Here is a 23802-nt window from a genome sequence, read left to right as displayed (position 1 = left end):
ACAGGTCACTCTTGGGCTTTGTGACAAGAAAGTTGTTGTTTGTCATTCTTCTCAAAGAGGACCACGACACTGGGGTGACGTCATGACTTGTAGTGAATTGGATTTAAGTGAGGCAGAGCTGTGCAAGGTCACCAACCTCACTATCTCCTCCAGAGTTATCTGGGTTCAGTGGCAAGATATACATCAGAATGACTGGAGATTCTGTACATCAATGCAAGTTAGCATGTTTTCTGAAACATAGTCTTAGACAACTTCCCTGCCCTCCCCTTTTAAAAGAGTGAGGGTCCACAGGAATGGAACATCAACTTTTTTCAATGTATTGCTTGATTTTGATCATGTTTTAAATCTTCCTCTTTTTTTAAAAAATTCTTCATTATACGAGATGGCTCTTTTACTAGGGGAGAAGGAAGTGATACAAGGAGTAATCTAGGTAAATTTTTTAAAAAGATATCAATATGTCAATGAGAAATGCTTACTTTGGCCATTATATTCTTGTGTATTAAAATACTAGTCCTTTGTAAGACCTTATAAAATAGACTTTACTAAGCTTATTAAACTTGCCTTTCCTAAACTAAAAGTTTGCAAAATGCTTTATAAAGAAGCAAGCATTGATTAAGCATCTACTACGTGCCAGGCAATGTGCTAAGAGCTTTGCAACTATTACCCCAGTTGATCTTCACAACAACCCTGGGAGGTGTTATTATCTCCATTTTACACATTTAGGAAACTGAGGCAGACGGCGATCAAGTGACTTGCCAAGAGTCACCCAGGGAGTGTGTCTGAGGCTAGATCTGACTTCGGGTCTCCCTAACTCCAGGTTCCAGTGCCCTATCTATCCACTGAGCCACCAATATCTTGTACCAAAGTGGAATTAATTGAGTATGCTTCCACTCCGAGAGCAGAACCCCCGATATACAACCTTTGCATAATAATGGATGGATGAAGAAGCAAGACGCAGGAATAAAAAAGAGAGAGAGAGAGAGGGAGAGAGGCATGTTTTATACACCTGGCTAGCCTCAGAGCGGAGGAGCTTTATTTGGGCAGTAGTACCAGTATTTCTTGATAATGAACCGCGTGACAGTATTAACGCCGCTTTGCCGATGTCTGGTAGGATGCAATTACAGCAGCAATATCTCCCGGTAATGTCTCCCAGTCCCTAGTCTCATTCCCCCAACATTTGCCTCGCTCGGCTGCTCCGGTGACTTATGGACTTCTCCTGTGATCAGCGGCAGTCCTTAATTGCTTTCTCCTCTTGGCTCCGAATCAGTGAATGCGCCACCCTGCCGTACATTCCTTTTCCAGGTCACTGACCTGCAAAGGGAAGAGAGCAGGGCCTTCTGCCAACAAGCTTCCTTCTACAAGTCTCAGGCCTCTATCCTAAACTGGTTTCAGTTCCCTTTGTCTGGATTTTTCATGCCTTCTTCCAGAGTCCCGAGTCACTGAGGCAAATGGCAGAGGTGTGGAGTATTCCTTTTTTTTTTTTTTTTTGGCGGGGGGGGGGGGGGGGGGTTTCCACCCGGGCGATGGCTTTTGCAGTATTGAATGAGATTCAAGCTGGCCAGAGTCGCAGCACAAATAGTCCTTCCTGACATTTCACTGCCAAGGGCCCATGACCTAGACCTTAGCTTTCACATTTGCCTGGAAACAGCATCGCCCACCTATGGGTGGGAGAACTTCAAGTAAAGAGAAGGTGCCACACAACCTGTTTGCTGCAACTAATTCTTCCTGAAAATGCAGATGGATATCCCTGGCATGGCTGAGAAGTTTCTGGGAACAGGTTAGCTCAGAAGCGAAAAGATGCAAGGCGCATTGAGAAGTCGGGTGGGTGTGGCCTCTTAATGCTGTGGCAAAGCCTGACTTCTTTCCATTTTAGTTATAGTACAAGCCAGGGTTAGAATAGCCACTAGTATGCCCTGTAAGGCAACTCTATAGGAAGCAGCTTGGCAGGATGGATAGAGAGCTACCCTTGATGCAGGAAGACCCAGTTTCAAATCTCACTTGTGACCCAGAGCAAGTCACTTAGTCTCTCATTGCTCAAAGCAGCTATCTAAGATTGTAAATTACAGAGAAGGTGCTGACTTAAATTGATCAAAGGAATTTTCTCTGCTGGGAATTCCCTGTACCAGTGAAACTATGGGGTCCATACCCCGAAAGCAAGTGTACATGAACTGCCAGAGGGAGGATTAGAAGGTGCATTGTTTTTTTTTAATTAGTCTTAGTCCTCACATTTTTTTTTTGTTTTTTTCTTTTTTTTTTCAGGGCAATGGGGGTTAAGTGACTTGCCCAGGGTCACATAGCCAGTAAGTGTCAAGTGTCTGAGGCCGGATTTGAACTCAGGAACTCCTGAATCCAGGGCCGGTGCTTTATCCACTGTGCCACCTAGCCACCCCCACATTTTTTTTTAAATGGTCAGTAACTGGTCAGTCACTGGTGGGTGAATTCCAAACAGATTAAACTTGTGCACCTAGAGAGCCCCAGGGACAAAAGGCCCAACACAGAGAGCAACTGCACCACACCCTTCTGAGTGAATATCAAAACTTCCAGCCAATCAGACATGTTTTCTGTTCCCACTGCACAGCATAATAAGGGAAAGTTCTATGTTACTGGACTGCATCAAGTTTTTAAAATTTCAAACTGCTCTGCAAAAATATATGGCAGCAGATACTCTGAACACTATCCAAGTCTTGAAGTCGGCAGACACTTAAAACTTAAATGGACAAGCTAGGTTCCTTGTTCACACCGAATAGCTTTTGACCGGCTTATAGAAAGGATGCAGCAGTCCATGAGACTCTCTGATGACCTTCTGATGATGTGAAGGAAGGCAGAGGAAGCAGTAAGTGAAGCACAGCATCAGACTGCATTTCTTAGGCTCTGAATCAGCCTGGCTCTTGTCAGACATAGGGGAAAAGTCGAAATCGGCCACCTAAGTGAATAAAACAAACCCAAAAAAGTCAATATAACCTTCCCCTCTCCCAGACCAATCTCCTCCCTCTCCCCTTCTCTTCCACGCCTGGATCAGGTGTGGTCATTTGTGATTTAACCAACCAGGAGACTAGCTGGAAGATAAAGAATAAGTGGATAGTGGGCAGCTAGGTGGCTCAGTAGATAAAGCACCCGCCCTGGATTCAGGAAGACCTGAGTTCAAATCTGGCCTCAGACACTTGACACTGGCTAGCTGTGTGAACCTGAGCAAGTTACTTAACCCTCACTGCCCCACCCAAAAAAAACAAAAAAAAAGAATAAGTGGATGTATCTCTAACACTGGTTAGCAACAGGAAAACATAACCAGTTATCCAGGGATAAACTAATTACGAAGGCCTCATTCATAGACTCATAATAGCATAAATATCAGAGTTGGAAGGGACTTCTGAGGCCCCATCCTTGATCAAGAGTGAGCTCTACAACATTCCTGACAATTCCTCATCCAGTTTCTGTTCAAATTCAACAAATATTCCTTAAACATCTAATAGGGGAGCCAAGATGGCGAAGGAAAGGCAGTGAGCTCCCAAACTCATGACATGATTGCTCAAAAAAACATCCAAATAAGGTCATAGGAAAATGCTCGGAGCAGCATAACTCACAGAAGAATGTGCTGAAATCATCTTTTAACCAAGAACGGCTTGGAAGGTCACAAGGAGGGAGCTGCTGTGCTGATACAGGAGTCTGGCCCAACCCCACAGTCACCCTGACACAGATCCAGTCTCAGGAAGTCCTCACCATAGAAGGAGACCCCCAGAGCCTCTGAATCAGCTGAAGCACCAATGTCGTCTGGATCTAAGCTCACAGTCTGGTGAGTGGGCTGAGCCCTTGACAGGGGAGAGACTACAGGGGGCTATGCTGGTGCTAAGGCAAAGCTTGGATTTTACACCCCTGCTGAGAACCAGGAGGTAGGCTCAAGTAGAAGTGGCCCAGGTGGGGGAGGGGCACAGGCTCGTCGGAGCTAACAACCACAACACACAAAGCTGGTTGATTGGCAAGTTGGGCTGGGGTCATCTAGGACCAGGAAACAGGCCGGGCGAGGGAAGAACCTGATTCTCCTTAAATCATACCACCTGGGACTTCTTAAGTTTGGGATACTGCAGCCTGGAAACAGTGCCCCACTTTAAGGAGCTAAAAGTCTAGTAAAAGAAAGGCAAGATGAACAGACAGAGAAAGGTGAGGACCATAGAAAGTTTCTTCAGTAACAAGGAAGACCAAGGGGCACCCTCAGAGGAAGATGTCAACATCAATGCCCCTATATCTAAAGCTTCCAAGAAAAATACGAATTGGTCTCAGGCCATAGAGGTGCTCAAAAAGGACTTTGAAGATAAAATTAAAGAGGTAGAGGAAAAAATGGAAAGAGAAATGAGGGTGATGCAGGAAAGACATGAGAAAAAAGTCAACAGCTTGAAAAGTCAAATGGAAAAGGAGGTACAAAAGCTCTCTGATGAAAATAATTGCCTAAGAATTAGGATTGAACAAATGGAAGCCAGTGACTTTATGAGAAACCAATTCACAATAAAGCAAATCCAAATGAATAAAAAAAAAAATAGAGGGCAATGTGAAATATCTTCTGGGAAAAACTGCCAACCTGGAAAATAGGTCCAGGAGAGATAATTTGAAAATTATTGGTCTACCTGAAAACCATGATCAAGGAAAGAACTTAGACATCATCTTCCAAGATATTCTCAGGGAAAAATGCCCTGAAATTCTAGAAGAAAAAGCTACAATAGAAATTGAAAGAATACACCGATCACTTCCAGAAAGAGATCCCAAAAAGAAAACTCCTAGGAATATTATAGCCAAATTCCAGAGCTCTCAGGTCAAGGAGAAAATATTGCAAGCTGCCACAAAGAAAGAATTCAAGTACTGTGGAGCCCCAGTCAGGATAGCACAAGATCTAGCAGCTTCTACATTAAAGGACCGGCGGGCATGGAATATGATATTCCAAAGAGCAAAGGAAATGGGATTACAACCAAGAATCACCTACCCAGCAAAACTCATCATTATTTTTCAGCGGAAAAAATGGGACTTTAATGAAAAAGAAGACTTTCAGATATTTGTGATGAAAAGACCTGAACTGAATGGCAAATTTGACTTTCAAATACAAGACCCTAGAGAACCATAAAAAAACTGGAGCTGGGGGACATACCTGGGGTCATACAGTGGGCGACTGTCTTGTGTCTGAGGCTTGGTTTTGGCTGGGATACCCCTGGGTCCAGGGGTGATGATTTGTCCACTGTGTCATTTAACTAGATGATGACATCTATAGGGTTAAATTGAGGGGTGAAGGGAAATCACTGGGGGAGGGGGAAGGGCAGAGGTGAAATCCTACATGAAAGAAACAGAAAAAGGCTTATGGAGGATGGGAAGAGATAGGAGAGGAGCAGGGCAGTAAATTAATTTTACACTCATCAGAAAAGGCTCAAAGACCTTAAACTCATCAGAGCTGCCTCAAGAAGGGGCTAACAGACACACCCAACTGGGTGTAGTAATCTATTTAATCTGGGCAGTAAATGAGCCTAACACTCATCAGAATTGGCTCAAAGACTTCAATTTCATTAGAACTAGCTCAAGGATAGAATAATGTATACATTCAATTGGATGGAGTAATCTCTCTAACCCTGCAGGAAAATAGGAGGGGAAGGGGATAAAGAGAGAGGGGCAAAAGAAGGAAGGGCAGAGTGGGGGAGGGGACAGACAGAAGCAAATCCCTTTTGAAGAGTGATAGGATGAAAGAAGATGGATAATAGAATAAATATTATGGGGAAGGGAATAGGATGGAAGGGAAACAGTTAACAATAGTAATCATGAAAAAGAGAAAAGGGGGAAAAATTGTACAAAAAATATTTATAGCAACTCTTGGTGGAGGCTAAGAATTGAGAATCAAGGGAATGTCCATCAATTGAGGAATGATGGAAAAAGCTATGTTATATGATTGTAGTGAAATGGACTTGTGCTACAGGAAATGACAAACAGGATGATCCCAAAAAAACATTGAAAGACTAATGAACATCGATGTATGGTGAAGTGAGCAGAGCTGAGAGGACATTGTGTGTAGTGACAGCAGTATTGTTCAATGAGTAATTGTGAATGACTTAGCTACTCTCAGCAGTACAATGATCCAGGACAATCCCAAGGAACTAATGAAGAAGCATACTATGCACTGCTATAGAAAGAACTGATAAAAAGAACACTTGTGGATTGTACATATATAACCTGATTGTGATCTTGTAGAGGGGGGAGGAAAGGGAGGGAGGGAGGGAGAAAAATTTGGAACTCTAAATCTTATGAAAATGAATGTTGAAAACTACCCCCCCAAAAAAAAAACCATCTAATAGGGCCTGGGTATACAGAGGTAAGCAGAAAACAGACCCCATCTTTGGAGTTTACATTCAACTGAAATACTTCTAGTAATGAAGAACTCACCACCTCTGAAGCAGGAGTCCTTAACCTGAAGGTTGTGAACTTATTAGCTTGGTTTTTTAAAATATTTTGATCATTATTTTTCAATGCCATTGGTTTCCTTGGTAATCCTGTTTATTTTATTTTGTGCATTTATAAACATTATTGTGAGAGGGGGTCCATAGACTTAACCAGCATGCCAAGGGGATCTACAAAAAAAAATTTTAAGAACCCCAATCCAGAGGCAGCTTATTCCATTTTTAACACCTCTAATTATTAGAAAGTTTTCCCTTATAGCAAGCCCAAATCTGCCTGTAAGTAACCTACATTAGTCCTCTAGGAAAAGGCAGAATAATTCTAATCCCTCTTCTAAGTGGAATCTTTCCAATTTTTTGAAACTGCTTTCCTTCCCTTCATCTCCTGCCCTACACCTTATCTTTTCCAGGTTAAACATTCCCTTTCTATTCAATTGATCCTTGTAGAGAATTGCCTCTTCATAATCCTTTGGTCACACTCCACCTGGTTATTTATTGTCCTTCCAAACATGTGGAACCCATAAACAAACTCCAGGAATAGTTTGGCCAGGACAGAGTAGAATGGTGCAACCTGAATCTCTTCTGGGCACTTTTCCTCATGACTTCTAGTCTTTTTTGTTGCCTCTTCTTTTTATTTTATTTATTGTTTGTTTGTTTATTTATTTATTTAGGCCCTTAGCTTCTCCATCAGACAAGAAAGGAAGAAGGAAACTCAAAGGAATCAGTGTGGTTGTTCTCTAACAGCTCTCACTGAATGCTAAGAATTGTCCAAAATCGGGACCTTGGCCTGTGGGTTTAATTTATTCATATTGAATAAATGAATTTGCTTCTCCTCATCTTCCAGGGGAAATGAATAGTATTTCCCTTATCTCCCCCTAAAAGGTATTTAAAATACAGGTGGAATCATTCCTTTAACTAAAATTCTGAGATGGGAAGTTTGTTTTTTATGTGTTGTATGATTACATTCGTATAGAGAAGTACTTTCAAACCCAAATAGAAATGGGGGCCACTCAACTGTATGTAAGGATCCCTGTGGGCTGCATGTTGACTTAGAAAACAACACATGCCTATATATTTTATTAATATATTAATGCATTAAAATCAAATAGAACTCTAATCTGGTTCTAGCTGTACTCAGTAGTGTTGTGGGCTAGGTGTTTGACACCTCTGATGTAGAGAACTCTGAGGAAGTTCCTATCAATGCAAGTTGGTACCTGTTCTACAACTGCAGGTCTTTGAGAGGTACCAAGAGCACTAGGAAGTTAACTGACTTGCCTAAGGTCACACAGTCAGTATTTGTCAGAGGTAGGACCTAAACCCTCATCTTTCTGTCTCTGAGACCTGGTGTCTATCCACACCATGCTACCATTTTTTAAAAAGTAATAAATATTTTTATTTATAGTGTTGGGTTCCATTTTTTATCCCTCCTTCCCTCCCCTCCCTAAGGTGGTAAGTAATCAGATATGTGCTATACATGTACGATTTTGTAAAATATTACCGTATTGGTTATTTTGTATAAGAAAACAAAGAAAAAGAAATGAAAGAAAGTGAAAAATAGCATGCTTAAGTCTATGTTCCATCAATATCAGTTCCTTCGTTGGAGGTGGATAGTATGTTTCATCAATAGTCCTTTGGCATTGTCTTGGATCGTTGTATTGTTGAGAATAGTCAAGTTATTTACAGTTCTTCAAATAATATTGCTGTCTCTGTGCACAATGCTCTCTTGGTTCTGCTCACTTCACTATACGTCAGTTCATACAAATCTTTCCAGGGCTTTCTGATACCATCCTGCTTGTCATTTCTTAGAGCACAATAATATTCCATCACCATCATATACCATAGCTTGTTTAGCCATTACCCAATTGATTGGCATTCTTTTGATTTCCAGTTCTTAGCCACCACAAAAAGAGCTGCTATAAATATTTTTGTACAAATAGGTCTTTTTCTCTTTGGGGGGATGTCTTTGGGATATAAACCTAACAGTGGTACTTCTGGATCAAAGGGTATGCACAGTCCCATAGCCCTCTGGGCATAGTTCCAAATTGCTCTCTAGAATGGTTGGATCTTTTCACAACTCCACCAACAGTGGATTAATGCTACCATTTCTTAAGATGAGAGTTAGAACTCTGAAAAATAATCTTTGAAATATACAGATGTTTCCAGACACAGATCATATATGGAGCACAATCAACAGTTGTCCTTCTCCCTGTTTTCTCTTCCCTTACTTCAGCAGGTATTGAAATATTACCTCCAGACTTGCAGACTCCTGCTAGCCATGTCTGAGGATTGGTTCCTAGGTATATTAGGAAATACAGAAAAGTGACTGGGATGGATGACTCAAAGGCTTGACTTAGCATCAAGGCCTTCCTTGCTGCTGTTGACCTGTGTCTGTTGCCAGATTCTTAGCCCGTGTTTCTGTTTTCCTGGTTTATGAACCTAAAATCTCCTAAGATCTTAGATCCACTTGATCTCTTCAGAGTTGTCTGATGATCTGGACTCCAGACCTAGTGTTTGACTTAACTCCTGGTATTGGCACATGCCCTGACTTTGGCTAGCCAATATGGATTGAAAGAGCCATGACCTTGTTCTGACCTTCAGTGCTTGAATATATTTTGATCGATCCCCAGGTTACTCTTCAATCACCAACTTCTTGGCCTTTCCCCAGAGCTAACTTACTTCTATGTATATCCCCTATCCTGTGTTCTGTTCTTTTGATCTTCACCTTCCATCTTGTATTTTACAATCTGCTGGCACCCACAAAGTAGGCATGGACAGACCATGGTAACTGCTTGGAAACTTCACTAAACCAAAAGTACAAAATTTGTCTTCAATTATCCCCAAGCCCCAAGCAGCCACAGACCTTATCAAGGTTATGACTACAACTACCCCCTCACTTTTTCCCCCCTCATATTGGCTACTACCCTCCTACCTGTCCCCTGCCCCGTCCCCCCTGTGCCACCACCACCACTGAGGAAACCGTGTAAATGGGGCTATGAGGATCACCCAATACCTCCACCAGGTCCTTCTGCTGGCCACCATTCCAGTAGGTCACGTAAATGATGAAACTCAACATTCCTGAGATGAGTAAGACACAGGGCAAAGCAAAGAGAGCTGGGTGGATTCCTGGGAAAGATAACACGACAAATTTGTCGATGCTGAGGCTCAGGCATTGACTTCCAAACATAGCTCTGAAGGTGAGGAAGAAACAGTAAACTTACTTTCTAGCTTGTTTATGTGCTAGACTCAGATTATTGTTTTTATTTTCATGTATAAGCATAACCCTCCTGTCATGTAACACCAATAAATGGAACTCTGGATTTAATAAAAGATTACCTGAGGGGAGAGGTGATTATTCACTTCAGTACAAAATTCCCAGTGGAATTCACAAGCTCATCTATTAAAGACATATGACTCCACCCCCCGCTTTATGTAACACCAATAAATGAAAATCCAGTTTTAATAAAAGATTATGGCGGGATGATTATTCATTTCAATAAAGAATTCACAGTGGAATTCATAAGCTCATCTATTAAAGAGATTTGATTTACAATAGTTCTTCATACCAGGGACTTGAATCAAACCAAGAACAGGAATTAGCTAAACCAAATGAAATACACACACATACACACATTTTTCATAAAATGGCTAAATCAAATCTCTGCTTATTTTTACTTTATTTTAAGACTGGGTCTCCTATCTCAACCAAGTTGGAGGTACAGTGGCCACTCATAGGCATGATCTAACTGCTAATAAGCACTGAATCTTTCACCTCCATTTTTTTTCTGATCTGGGCTAGTTTGTCCCTTCTTAAGCATCCTAGTGGCCCCCTGCTCTGGTGGGCTTACCATAATGGTGTCAAACTAAGTGCTGACACCTGATTTGCTTAGCCTCCTGCAGTTTGGAACTCCTAAACTCAAGTGATCCAATAGTTTCAGCCTTTCCATAGCAGAGATTACAGGCATGTGCTATCATGTCTAGCCTGTTTTATTTTATTTTTTAAGAAGAATGTTATAATATAGTTTGAATTAAAATGGAACCTACGTTTCTTACAATCACTGACCTAGAACACAATCAGAGCACCAACATATTCTACAAAGCAAACCTGAAAAAAACCAATATTTTATTTGGTTCAAATTCAAGCCTTGTACCCAATTTTTCAGGAATATAACTATTGTGCTGTCTGGCGAGGTAAAATATACCAATATAATCATGCAAAGTAGATTCACGGATTTAAGGAACAAATCTCAGTCTGCTTGGGTTACTTTTCCCTTGGGTACACCTTAGCATACAGCAACACAAAAAGGAAAATCCAGCCATCTGTGGTGGGAGCTTTATAACCCAAGTTCTGCATTAAACCAGTGAATTATGCAGAACAGTTTAAAAGGCCCAAAGGGGATATCATTTTGAGCTCAAGGAATGAATGATCTGGACTAGGTTTCTAAAGTATTACAGGTTCACCAGATGCTTCCTTTATCTTTGTCTAGAAAGTCTTACCTGATATAAGATGCATTACATAACAAAATGGCAATGGAAGCTAATTTGTTAAGGAAGGTATATGATTTTAAGTGGGCAACTAGGTGACTCAGTAGATAGAGTGCTCGGTCTGGAATAAGGAAGATTCATCTTTAGGAGTTCAAATCTACTCCAGAATTTGTCCTGAGGCATTATTTAAATTTGTTTAAATTATTTAAAATATTTAAAGTTGTTCAGAGGGGTTTGGGGGAGAGCTCAGGCAAGCCTCTGCCTTTTCTCCAAGGTCTTGGTTCCACCTCCCTACCCCCTCCAGTTCAACTCTGGGGTCAAACAGGAGCTGTGTGACCCTGGGCAAGTCACTTAACCCTGTTTGCATCAGTTCCTCAAATGAGCTGGAGAAGGAAATGACAAACCACTCCAGTATCTCTGCCAAGAAAACCCCAAATGGGGTTATGGAGAGTCAGACATGACTAAAATACCAGTTAACAACAACAGATTTAAGGGTATGCTATACCCAGCTCATACCAAAGAGCTGATTGTTAAATTTTCAATGGGAGCACCTACACCTCAGAAATCAGAAAATGCCATAAATCAAGACTTGATTTCTTTCTTTGATCATCTAGACTTCAAATGATAGAGAAAATATTAATACAGTAGATTAAATGTAAAAGCATGTCTAGCTTTTTTTTACCAGCATCCCCCTAGACACAGGTGACCTTGATTGACCATGCCCAGAAAACACAGATCATAATCCCAATCTCACAGACCATGGGTGGTCTCAATCGGGGAAGATAGCCTGCAGGAAGAAGAGGAAAGAAGCCACCTGATTTACAGTAGATACTGATACATCAGTAAGCAATGAGGCCCAAATACAAGACTTAGATAGGATGTTGTAACTCACTTAGTCCATGGTTTCCTAAAATAGGATAGGCCCAAATACAAGGTTAGATAGGATGTTGTAACTCACTTAGTCCATGGTTTCCTAAAATAACTTGGTCATAAAACATTTTGTGTATGGATAATATAATTAATTATTAATATCAATAATAGCCATCAAACTAGCTAACAATAAACTAATAATTGAGCTTAAAAGCTTAAAACTGCACTAAGACTTTTGGGACATCTTATATAGTGCTTTAAGGTTTACAAAATACACTGCGGGTACTTAAATGATTTAATCTTCATACCAACTCCATGAAATTATTATTATTATTATTATTATTATTATTATTATTATTATTATTATTATTTTAAACAGATGATGAATCTGATGCCTAGAAGGAAGAACCCATAAGGGCTAGTCTGAGGGATGGGGAAGGACAGGAGGCATAAAACACCCTCCAATAAAAGGGAATTAGGGAAATTATGGAGGCAAATAGAGGAAATTAAATCCACTTTTATACCACAGAGTTGACAAAAAGAGCAATTGAAGTATAATGGAAGGGAAGCTAGGTGACACAGTAGATAAAGCACCGGCCCTGGATTCAGGAGGACCTGAGTTCAAATCTAGCTTCAGACACTTGACATTTACTAGCTGTGTGACCCTGGGCAAGTCACTTAACCCTCATTGCCCCTCGCAAAATAATAATAATAATAATAATGAAGTGTAATGGAAAGAGCATTGGACTCGAAGTCAGAAGATCTGAGTCTAAACCTTGGCTGAATCTGAGCCTCTGTGTGACTCTGGGTAAAATGGCAGTGGTTTGGGGCTGGTGTTGGGAGTGGGAGTAGATAATGTCTAAGAACTTTTATAGCAATTGATTCTGTTCCCAAGTGCCTTGAGTTTGTTGTTGTTGTTCAGTCATGTCCAACACTTTTCAGCCCCTTTGGGGTTTTCTTGGCAGAGATACTGGAGTGGTTTGCCATTTCTTTTTCTTTCTTTCTTTCTTTCTTTTTTTTTAGTAAGGCAATTGGGGTTAAGTAATTTGCCCAGGGTCACAAAGCTAGTAAATGTTAAGTGTCTGAGGCTGGATTTGAACTCAGGTCCTCCTGACTCCAAGGCTGGTGCTCTACCCACTGTGCCACCTAGCTGCCCCTTGCCATTTATTTCTACAGCTCCTTTTACAGATGAAGAAACTGAGGCAAACAGAGGTTAAGTTACTTGCCCAGGGTCACACAACATAGCTAGTAAGTGTTTGAGGCTGAATTTGAACTCAGGAGGAGGAGTCTTCCTGACTTGAGGCCCAGTACTCTATCCACTGGAATACCTAGCTGTCCTGAGGTGCCTTTAATACAAATATAAAAACCAGGGCACTGTGGCAACTCAGAGAATGATGCAGGGAGAAATGCAGGTCTGTGAGGTGTATCTCAGTTCATAATATGAAAAAGGGGAAGGGAGGAAAAAGAGAAGCCTTTAAACTATTCGCATATCATTATGATCATTATCATCATCATTATTATTACTATTATTCACTCACATTTATACAGAATTTTAGAGATTACAAAATCCTTTCCTCCTAATATCCCTGCAAAGTAAGTAATATAAGAATTATCACCTCCAGGGGTGTGTTGGTAGATGTTTAACAACCAACTCTTTTTTGGGGGGGAGGAACATACAGAACACACCTTTAAGTTTAATTTGCATTATTATTTTTGTGTCACTTTTAAAAGTCGAGATAATCAACAAAACAACAAATCCAACCCTGATTTGTAGCATTTGCTAATTTCCAAGGTGTAAATGCTCACACTGAAAATGTAACAATTGGCTCTCCTAGTCCATTGGAGCTGGTTCCAGCATACCTTTGAATTCACTTCCATGTTACAAATGAGGGACTTAGGTCATGGGTTGCACAGATAGTAATAAAAGTTCTTTTAATATTATATACACTTAAAAGCATATTGTGAACCTCACAATAGCCCTGGTTTTGTTGTTGTTGTTGTTGTTGTTGTTGTTGTTGTTGTTGTTCAATTGGGTTTTTTAGCAGTGTCAGACAATGACTCTATTTAGGGTTTTCTTGGTGAACATACTGCAATGGTTTATCATCTACTCCAGCTCATTTTACAAATGAGGAAACTGAGGCAAACAGGGTTAAATGACTTGCCTAGGGTCACACAGCTATTAAGTGTCTGAGGTCAGATTTGAACTTAGGAAACTGAGTCTTCTGGATATCCACTACACCACCTAGTTGTCCTGGTAGGTAGGCTTTATCCCCAATTTTATAGATAAGGAAATTGAGGCTGAGAGGAATTTAGTGACTTATACAGAATCCTTCAGTTAATAAGCATCTGAGGCAGGATTTGAACTCAAGTCTTCCTGACTCTAGATCCAACACTATCCATTGCACACCTGGCTGCCTGGTAAGCTAATAACTATAAGAAGCAGTATGGGAACCCAATTCTCCAAACCCAGTACTAATTCTACTACACCACACGTGGTTGGGTTTATCGTCTATTTTCAGAGCTTGTGATCTTCTGCTTTGACCCTCTCCACTCTAAGATCCTTTTCCTAAACTTGGCCACAACCTGAAAGAGGAAGAGATATCCCCCTGTTTGGCCCTCCCTTTCACATGGAAGACCTCACATGTTCTCTCCATCTTACAGGGCCTCCTTTCCCTACTGTAGCAGCCAGAGACAAAAAATAACATAAATTTTTTAATTAAAAAAATATTTTTAAATTTTAAATTTAAATTTTTAGATTAAAAATTATAAAATGTTTAAATAAATGATAAAATATAAAAAGTTAAATTTAAAAAATTATAAAAATAAAATAGAAATAAATTAATATTAAATAAAATATAATGAATAATAAATAAAAGACAAGAAAAAAGAAAAAATAGAAAAAGAAAATAGTAAATAAATTAAATAATAAAATAGAAAAAATTTAAATTTAAAATTTTTTTTAATTAAAAATAAACATAAATTTTAAAAGATAAGAAAATAAAAAATTAAAATTAACAAATAAAAAACAAAACAAACAAATGAATGGATAAATACATTTGTTAAAATAAAATAAACCACTGTCCATCCCTCACTTTATATATACTGCCAGGCCTTCCACTCCCCCGCTTTTGCCCCTTTCCTTTCTCCTCTTTTTTCAGAATCATGGAAAAGAGTGATGCCTCTCTTCTTCCTTTCAATGAACAATCTTCCCTACCATTGACATATTTTCACAAAAGTCTTGCTTATACTCGCCAACTCCCAGACTCCATGGAACAGTTAGGGAAGCTGTGATTTAGTCAAAGGATGATTCAGCAGAATGAGCACTGGGTTGCAAATCAGAGACTGATTCTAAGTCTCAGCTCTGTCACTAACTACATAACCTTTTGTCACTTGATGTCACTGAGCTTTGATTTCCTCTTCTGTAAAATGAAGGAGTTGGGCTTCATGGCCTCTAAGCATCCTTCTAGATTAAAATCTATGGTCCTTTGATTTAGTCCAATCACTTTGCTTTACATACAATGTAAGTGTCTCCCCCAAACTGAGGTTTTTCTACTATTCTTACCCAAAAGGTTAGCCTTATAGGTAAGTAGAATAGGAGATCACCAAAGATGATTTATAATAGAAAATGGACTCTGCCCCAAAATTCTCTCCACTTCTTCTTATAGTACATGAAAAATATTCTTAAGCATAATTATTAGATTATGCATTTGATTCTCAATTAATTTATTAATTAATGTGTAATATAATTACACTACTATAATCAAAGATGGAGGCAGCATGGTATAATGTAAAACCTTCTGGACTATCGATCATATCTCTTTCTCTCTATTTATCTATCTTTCTATCTATCTAGATCCAGGCAGCTCGCTACTAAGTATGTGACTTTGGACAAGTCACTTCTAGAAGCCTGTGTAGCTTTCTTATTTGTAAAATAAGATGGCTAGACTCAATAATCTCTAAAAACTGAAAATTCTCCATGTGACTTTTCAAATTGCTCTGGGACTTGAATACTTTTCACAATCCAAGAATTCCTCATTAAACTGCAGCTGTACTCGGAACATTAGCACCCACAACTGCTATCTGCCTAGTTTCATTGGGACTATTTGATGCTAGCTGAGGGCAAGTTTCCATGGGGAGGAAACCCCTAAAAAGACTCTGAAAAGTATCAGGAACACAAACGGGAAAAGAAGAGGAGGTGGGTGGGCACCAAAGATCAATTTCATCTGCTTCTCTTATTTGAGGAGAGTCCAATCACTTACCAATGGGCCACACTTTAATCAGGTGATACTGATACAGATAGCTGATGCTATTCTGCACCTTGATGCTGAGACAGTACTCTCCTGGGTCCTTGAAGGTGTGGTTCACGTTGTAAGAGGTTCCATTTACCACCACCAGGTGGCACTCATTTCCTTCTAGTAGGACACAGTCTGGCTTGATGAGCCAGCACAAAGTCAGAGGAAAACTGAAAATAGACAATAAGAAGAAAAAAAAAAAACATAAATGGCACTTAAGAAATGACTCTAAATATATAATCACAGCAACTCAGAGGTGGAAGGGAACCTCAGATCAGAAATAATCTGAACAGGAATCCCCTTGTGGTCATCTGAGAATACTGGAACTAGAAATAAGCTTACTCGTCACCATTTTCAAGATTTGGGGATGTGCCAGAGCCAGCCTGAATTGTCTCTGTGTGAATTTGCACCTTGGAAATTAGCAAATGCTACAAATCAAGCCTTCATTTTATTGGTTTTATTGGTTGTCTAGACTAAAGAAAGAGACAGAGAAAAAGCTAATGCAAATTAAACTTAAAAGTGGGTGGTGGAGGCAGCTAGATGGCACAGTGGTTAAAGCACCGGCCCTGGATTCAGGAGTACCTGAGTTCAGATCTAGCCTCAGACACTTGACACTTACTAGCTGTGTGACCCTGGGCAAGTCACTTAACCCCCATTGCCTGCAAAAAAAAGTGGGTGGTAGATACAGTTCCCCCCAAACACACAGTGCTGTTTAACATTTATCAACACACCCCTGCCTGAAGTCTAGCAAAACATATGGACCCCACCTTGTAGAATAATGTTTTTAAACACACAGAATAAAATCCTTAGGATTCTAAAGGAAACCATTTATATTGGTTTCCTTTATAGTTGGCTATAATTGTATTTTATTTAACACAGTTATCAATAGAATTTTCTTTTTTTGTTTTGTTTTGGTGGGGTTTTGTTGTTATTTTTGCGGGGCAATGAGGGTTAAGTGACTTGCCCAGGGTCACACAGCTAGCAAGTGTCAAGTATCTGAGGCTGGATTTGAAGTCAGGTCCTCCTGAACCCAGGGCTGATGTTTTATCCACTGTGCCACCTAGCTTCCCCCTATCAATAGAATTTTCAAAAATCAAGTCAAGGACCACACATTAAGAAACCCTGATCTAGGCCAACCCTTTGATTTTTTTTTTTAATAAACATTTTTATTTGAAGTTTTGAGTTCCAAATTCTATTCCTCCTTCTTTCCCTCCCTTTCCCCACCCCCATTCCCTGAGGTGGTAAGCAATCAGAAATAGGTTAGACATGTGCAATTATGTAAAACATTACCATATTGGTCTTTTTGTATAAGAAGAATGTAATAAAAGAAAAAATAAAAAGAAAGTGAAAAATAGCATGCTTCAGTCTGTTCCATCAATATCAGTTCTTTCTGTGGAGGTGGATGGTGTTTCATCAATAGTCCTTTGGGATTGTCTTAGATCATTGTGCTGCTGAGAATAGTTGTCATTCACAGTTCTTCATCAAACAATATGTTGTCACTGTGCACAACATTCTCCTGCTTCTGTTCACTTCACTGTACATCAGTTCATATAAGTCTTTCTGGGCCTTTCTGACATCAACTTGGTGGCTCTCTCAGGGCTCTAAGAGAAAGTGCAAAGTGGAGGAGGCCTATCTTATGGAGCACCCCCACATCCCTTACCATAATCCTTTCCTTAAGGTCAGGTGGCTGGTGCCTAGTTACAGTCTTCTGGGATTTGTAATTAACATTTCACTTCTAGAAAGTTATCTCATATACAATATGCCTAGAGCATCAGAGACAAATAGGCTAAACCTAAGGACACAATGAGGAAAAAAAAAGTCCAGAGGAAGTCTTATTTTGGGGGGGGTGGGTAGGGTGGGTGAGGCAATTGGGGTTAAGTAACTTGCCCAGGGTCACACAGCAGAGGAAGTCTTATTAAAGATTTCTTGCCACACTGCATCATTCTTGGAGATCTTGAAGTTGTCTTTCCAAAAACAAGTTTCATATACATTCCATCATAAATGTTTATTTAATGTCGCTAGGTGCTCTACAGACAAAGATGAAAATCCACCCAGTCCCTGCCCTCAAGATGATTATAGTCTGCTTAGACACACAATTTAGTTTTCCATTTGCAAATGTGTGTATTAGAAAGTCCAACAATAAACTATTACCAAGGAAAAAAATGGTTGTGGGAACAGGCTAGCTGGGAAAAGTGTCCTGCCCTTAACAGGCATTTAATAAAAAAAACTGGCTAAGCAAGCATTTCCTTGCACATTGAGTGTCTTCAAGTTTGAAAAAAATCAAAGTGGTTTTCAAGTGACCCACCAAATTTTCACCAATTCATCTCTCTTAGCATTCACAGTTGCAGCTTACAGATAACCTCATAGTGCTAAAAGTCTCAAGCAATGCTCTGTCCATAGGATTATCTCCAGGGGGCCTTCCATGTATGTTCCAGTCCATAACTTATCTTGTCACAGAATTTCAGAGGGGCAAAGTCATCAAATGTCACTTAGTCAACCTATTCCCCAAATAGGAATTCCCTCCAAAACATCTTTTCTGCAATGAGCAGTGATACAGGTTGTATTCAAAGAACCCCCAGTGATAAGGAACTGACTACCTAATGAGACATGCCAGTCCATGGTCAGGATATTTTTTCACATATCCAGGTGAAATCAGTCCCTGTAACTTCTACTTGGTTTTGCTCTCTGGTGACAAATGACAGAAGTAAAATCTATTAAGGAGCAGCTAGGTGGTGCAGCACATAGAGTGCTTGGCCTAGAGTCAGGAATATTCATCTTTGTGAGTTCAAAGGGTCCTTAGACAGTTACTAGCTGTGTGACCCTGGTCAAGTCATTTAACTCTGATTGCCTCAGTTTCTCATCTATAAAATGATTGAGGGAAGAAAATGGCAGACAACTCCAGTGTCTTTGCCAAGAAAACCCCAAATGGGGTCACAAAGAGTTGGATATGACTGAAATGATTGAACAGGAACAAAATAATGTCTTTCCTAAGTCATCTCTTCTCCAGACTAAATATTCTTAGCTCCTTCAGCTGTTCCTCCTGATGGGATGGCTTTGATTTCCTCATAATTCTGGTAACTTCCTTTGGATTTGCACCAGATTTCATTATTTTAAAAAGCGGCATCCACAGCCCCAAACACAATACTCCAGGGCCCAATACTCTGCTTGGGGAGAAATAATTCATATGTTATTTCGTAAGGGAGCCAAAATACATTCATCATTTCTTGTGTCTAGAGGTTGGTGGGAGAGAAGATTAGAAGACTGAATTATAGACTAATAATTACAACAGGAAGTTGACATAATCCAAGAAATATAAGCAGTGTGTAACAGAGGCCTTCACCAACACCCAAGTTTCTCCAAAAGGTGACCTTATTCTCCTCTATAAGGGCATGGAACATTTCTCATGAGGGTCCCTATCATTTACAGGAAGAAGAAATCATAAGAGCTTGAAGGACCCAGAAGATAGAAGTGGTCTAAGCTGTGCGTGATCCTGGGCAAGTCATTTATCCCTGTTTGCCTCAGCTCTTCATCTGTAAAATGTACTGGAGAAGGAAATGGCAAGACCCACTTCTGGTATAATTCTATACCAATTCCTAGTCCTTAGGAAGAGATCATAGAGGATCACTGGATCATGAATTTAGATCTGAAAGTGATCTTGGAGGTCATCTAGTTCAGAGTTAACAAGCTCATGGCCTGAGGCCATGTGGAGAACTAGATTAAATTGTAATTGGGAAACATTTAACAAAATAAATAAAGAAATGATACATTGACACAGCATAGTATGAATATGTGATTTCTTAAGTCAATATACAGCCAGAAGGGATCTTTTTCTACTTGAATTTGACATCACTGATCTAGTTCAACTCTTCATTTTTCAGAAGAGGAAAATGAGACCCAAAGAGGTCGTGACTTCACACCATGTGGCATGACTACAGGTAGTATGGGGAAGAACCAATATTCGAACACAGGTCCTTTGATTCTACATTCAGTACAATCTACATTCAGTAGTTCTCTTTGTTTCACCACACTGGAAGACAGATGAAGAAATTTAGCATTTGCTAGGCATCTTTTAAGTTCCTGCTATATATCTGGTGTTACAACAAATTTAAAGGGTTGTCACATGGAAAACAGACTTCTTTTTGGTCTCAGGTATAGAACCAGAAACCATGGGTAGAAGTTACAAAGAGGCAAATTTAGGCTTGATAGTCAGGAAAGACCTCCTAAAAATTGAAGTGGAATGGGGAGTAATGGGCTTCCTCCTAGTTGGCGGTATGCTGGTAAATGTTTAACAGCATGGTCTCCAAAAACAAGTATATACAATACACCTTTAAGTTTAATCTGCAGTATCCAATTTTCTCTATCACTTTCCCATGTTCAGACAATCAACAAAACTATAAATAAGTCCTGATTTGCTTGTTTGCTGATTTCCAAGGTGTAAATGCTCACACTAAAAATTTAACTATTGGCTCTCCCAGTTTGAGCTAGCACTAGTATACCTCTGCCTTCTTTAGAGGTCTTCAAGCTAATGCTGGATGACCACTTGATACATGTGGTATAGTGGAGTTTCTTTTTCAAATATAGGTTGGGGGGGGGTGTTACTGTGATTATGCGGGATAGAGAAAAATTAGAAGCCACGGATCCTGCTCTTACAGTCCAATTGAAGAGACAACACAGACACACACATGAGAAATAAAAACCTAAACTAAGTACATGCTAAGATAGAATTAGCTGGTGTATGTGAAAGAAGCAAGCTAATATTAATAATAACTCCACTTTCCCTCATGCTTTATGGCATTTCTCAAAGAACTGCTATATTCTTTTCTTATGATGCTTCAGTGAGGTAGGGACTGCAAATATTATTCCCTGTTTTACAGAGGAAATCAAGAATCAGAGATGCTGGGTGACTTCTCCAATGTTCAAGCTACTTAGAATGAATTGTCTCTCTGCTATATCAGAAAAGACATGATCAGAGTGGGGTGCAGTTCATCAGAAGAGGTTTTGTTTCATGGCTGTAAGAAAGATGATGGATGGATGGATGGATGGATAGATGGGGGGATAGGTGGGGGAATAGGTGGGAGAACAGGTGGAGAGACAGGTGGTGAGATGATAGATAGATCATTTATTATTTATTATATGCCAGACAGTGTAAAAGGAAACTTTCTGATAAGACCTTCTCCCACCAAAAATCAAACCAAACCAAACCAATTGTCCACTTAGCCTCCACTCAAGGTTAAACATAAACATTTCCGGATAGTAGTCACAAACATACTAGCTGGGCTTCTTTCTCACTGTTCTCTTTCCTCTGCAGACATCCGCCAGGTGCTGCCTACAGAGAGGACATCAGGTGGATGAGAGACAGGGAACACACTTTAATGAGGTGACATTTTCAAATACAACACATTAGTAGATCAATGGATCAGTTGTCCAGAATCCCTGGATATCAAGTCACTTCCTGTGTGGTTCAAACTTGGGGGTTGTGAACTTATTGTTTGGGTTTTTAATATGTTGATAACTGTACTGCAATATAATTGGTTTCCTTGCACTTAACCCCAATTGCCTCACCAAAAAAAAAATGGTTTCCTTGGTGATACTACAAATTTCACTTTATGGATTACAAAATCATTCTGAGAAAGGCTTTGCCAAGCTGCCAGAGTAGATCACCACACAGAGAGGGGTAAGAACCACTTCTCTAAAGGCTATTATATGACAGAACCTGTCTTCAAATGCTCATAGGATCATAGATTTAGAACTGGAAATGACCTAAGACACCATCTACCCCTTCATTTTATAGAGAAGAAAACCGAGGCTCAGGGAAATGAAGTGATTTGCCCAAGGTCACATAACTAAGAAGTGTCAGAAGAGACACTCAGTGTGAACTCAGTTGGGTCAATAAGCATTTATTAAGCACCTACCATGTACCAGGCACTATGCTAAGTGCTGGGTCTTCTGACTCCAAACCAATGGTCTACTCCCTGGTGACAAGGAAGGTTGGTAAGCTCAGATCATCAGAAATCCAGATCAAGGTTGAATCCCTATATGAGTAGTAAGACTACACCTCATATCCCTGCTAGCCAGCTCACAAATGTGGCCTTTTGGTCACTATGGAGCAGAGAGAGAAAAAGGAGGGAAGGAAGGAAGAAGAAAGGGATTAAGGGAGGGAAGGCAGAAGGGCATCTTTAGAATCAATCAGAATGATAGCCAGCAAACACTAATCTTACTTTCATCCACCTCAAGTAGAACAGGGGATCTGGGATTGAGGAACTCCTATGGCAGAGCCTGGGACACAGGAGGTACCCCATAAAGGCTTTTTGATGGACTGATTGATGATTGATTAGGCAAGGGTTTTCTCTCCTACATAACTCTAGAGCATGGTTTCTTGAACTTTTTCCACTTGCAAACCCTTTTCACCCAAGAAATTTTTATACAACCCAGGGTACATAAAATAGGAATATATAAACTTTTACTGTTGCCCAATTTTTCATGACCCCCACATTCATTTGGGTCATGTAACTAAATGTGGGGGTTGTGAAAAAATTGGCAGTAAATGTTTGACTTGTATACCTATTTTATATACCTATATACCCAGGTTTGCATAAAAATTTCTCTGGTGAAAAGGGGCAATGTAAAAAGTTTAAGAAGTCCTGCTCTAGAGGACGGGGAAAGAACAAAGATCTTATTAAGAATCTGAGCAACATTGTAGAAAAGTGGTGTAACAGGGAGACTAGAAAACAGTAGTGCCCTTGTTTCTTACCTCCCAGTGATATGCAGAGAGAAGGTCACACTTTGCATCACTTGTGTCTCATTCAGTCCAAAGACCCGGACGCTTCCAGTGGCATCTGAAACATAGAATTTAACAATTTATCACAAACAGGTATGTTAGCTGCAGCTGACCCTACTGTGAAGCAAACTGGGGAAAGAAAATCCCAATCTTTTTCCATAGGATTGACCTGCAGGGGAGGGTGGGGGAAGAGAGACCTATAGTCTGAAATTTTACTACCTACACTGGTCCGAAAAGATCCCTGGTTTGCATAGACTGTACAGAGATAGGATAAAATAGGATGAAAGGCATAATCAATGTTGGATAAGCCATAAAAAGACAGTCACACTAATGGACTGTTGATAGAACTGGGAATTGGTATTACTATTCTGAAAACCAATTTGAAACTCTGGAAGTGACTAAACTGTGCATACATTTAACTCAGTTCTACCACTACTGAGAATTTAACCCCAAGGAAGTCAAAGATATAATAATGATAATTAATATGATATGATATAACTATAGTATAACTATATAACATAATATAATTGCTAATATTTATATTGTAGTTAAAGGTTTGAAATACATTTTACAAATGTAAGGGGCTAAAGCAGGTGGCATCATTCCAATTGTTACACAAATATATCATTTTATCCTCCCAACCCTGGGAGGTAGATATTATTATACCAATTTTACAGATAAGGAAACAGTGGATTTGTGGGATTTTGCACATCAAAGCTATTCTTCATGGTTTATCTCAACCTGGTTTTGCATTCTATTAGTGCATTGGCTCTTACAACAAATATGCTTTAATTTTTATTTCTGATTTTATTTCTGCTTGGTTTCACTTTCTAGTTTTCCCAACTAAGTGAAGTGTCGTTAAATTGCCTAGCACTATAAGGGAGTAATTGCTTATAGCAGCAATACCTTCTCTAGATTTTTTTTGGGGGGGCTGTTGTTCATCCTTTGTTTTCTAAGAGGA

The 23802-nt window shown here is 39.8% G+C and overlaps 1 protein-coding gene across 1 annotated transcript in view; it reads right to left on the bottom strand.

Annotated features, from left to right (window-relative positions):
* Positions 1–633: 633 nt before the first annotated feature.
* Positions 634–23802, bottom strand: part of TMEM130 (transmembrane protein 130) — a 64630-nt gene continuing 41461 nt past the window's right edge. The window contains exons 2-5 of the mRNA XM_043975099.1: positions 22815–22899; positions 16031–16233; positions 9430–9542; positions 634–2923 (exon numbers count right to left, since the gene is read on the bottom strand). Of these exons, the coding sequence (XP_043831034.1) occupies positions 2735–2923; positions 9430–9542; positions 16031–16233; positions 22815–22899 (590 nt within the window). The 3' untranslated portion in view covers positions 634–2734. The remainder of the gene's footprint in view (positions 2924–9429; positions 9543–16030; positions 16234–22814; positions 22900–23802) is intronic.

Source organism: Dromiciops gliroides, chromosome 1, assembly GCF_019393635.1.
Source record: "Dromiciops gliroides isolate mDroGli1 chromosome 1, mDroGli1.pri, whole genome shotgun sequence".
In the NCBI taxonomy this organism is placed as follows: Eukaryota; Metazoa; Chordata; class Mammalia; order Microbiotheria; family Microbiotheriidae; genus Dromiciops; species Dromiciops gliroides.
This window is presented reverse-complemented; position numbering and strand designations above follow the sequence as displayed.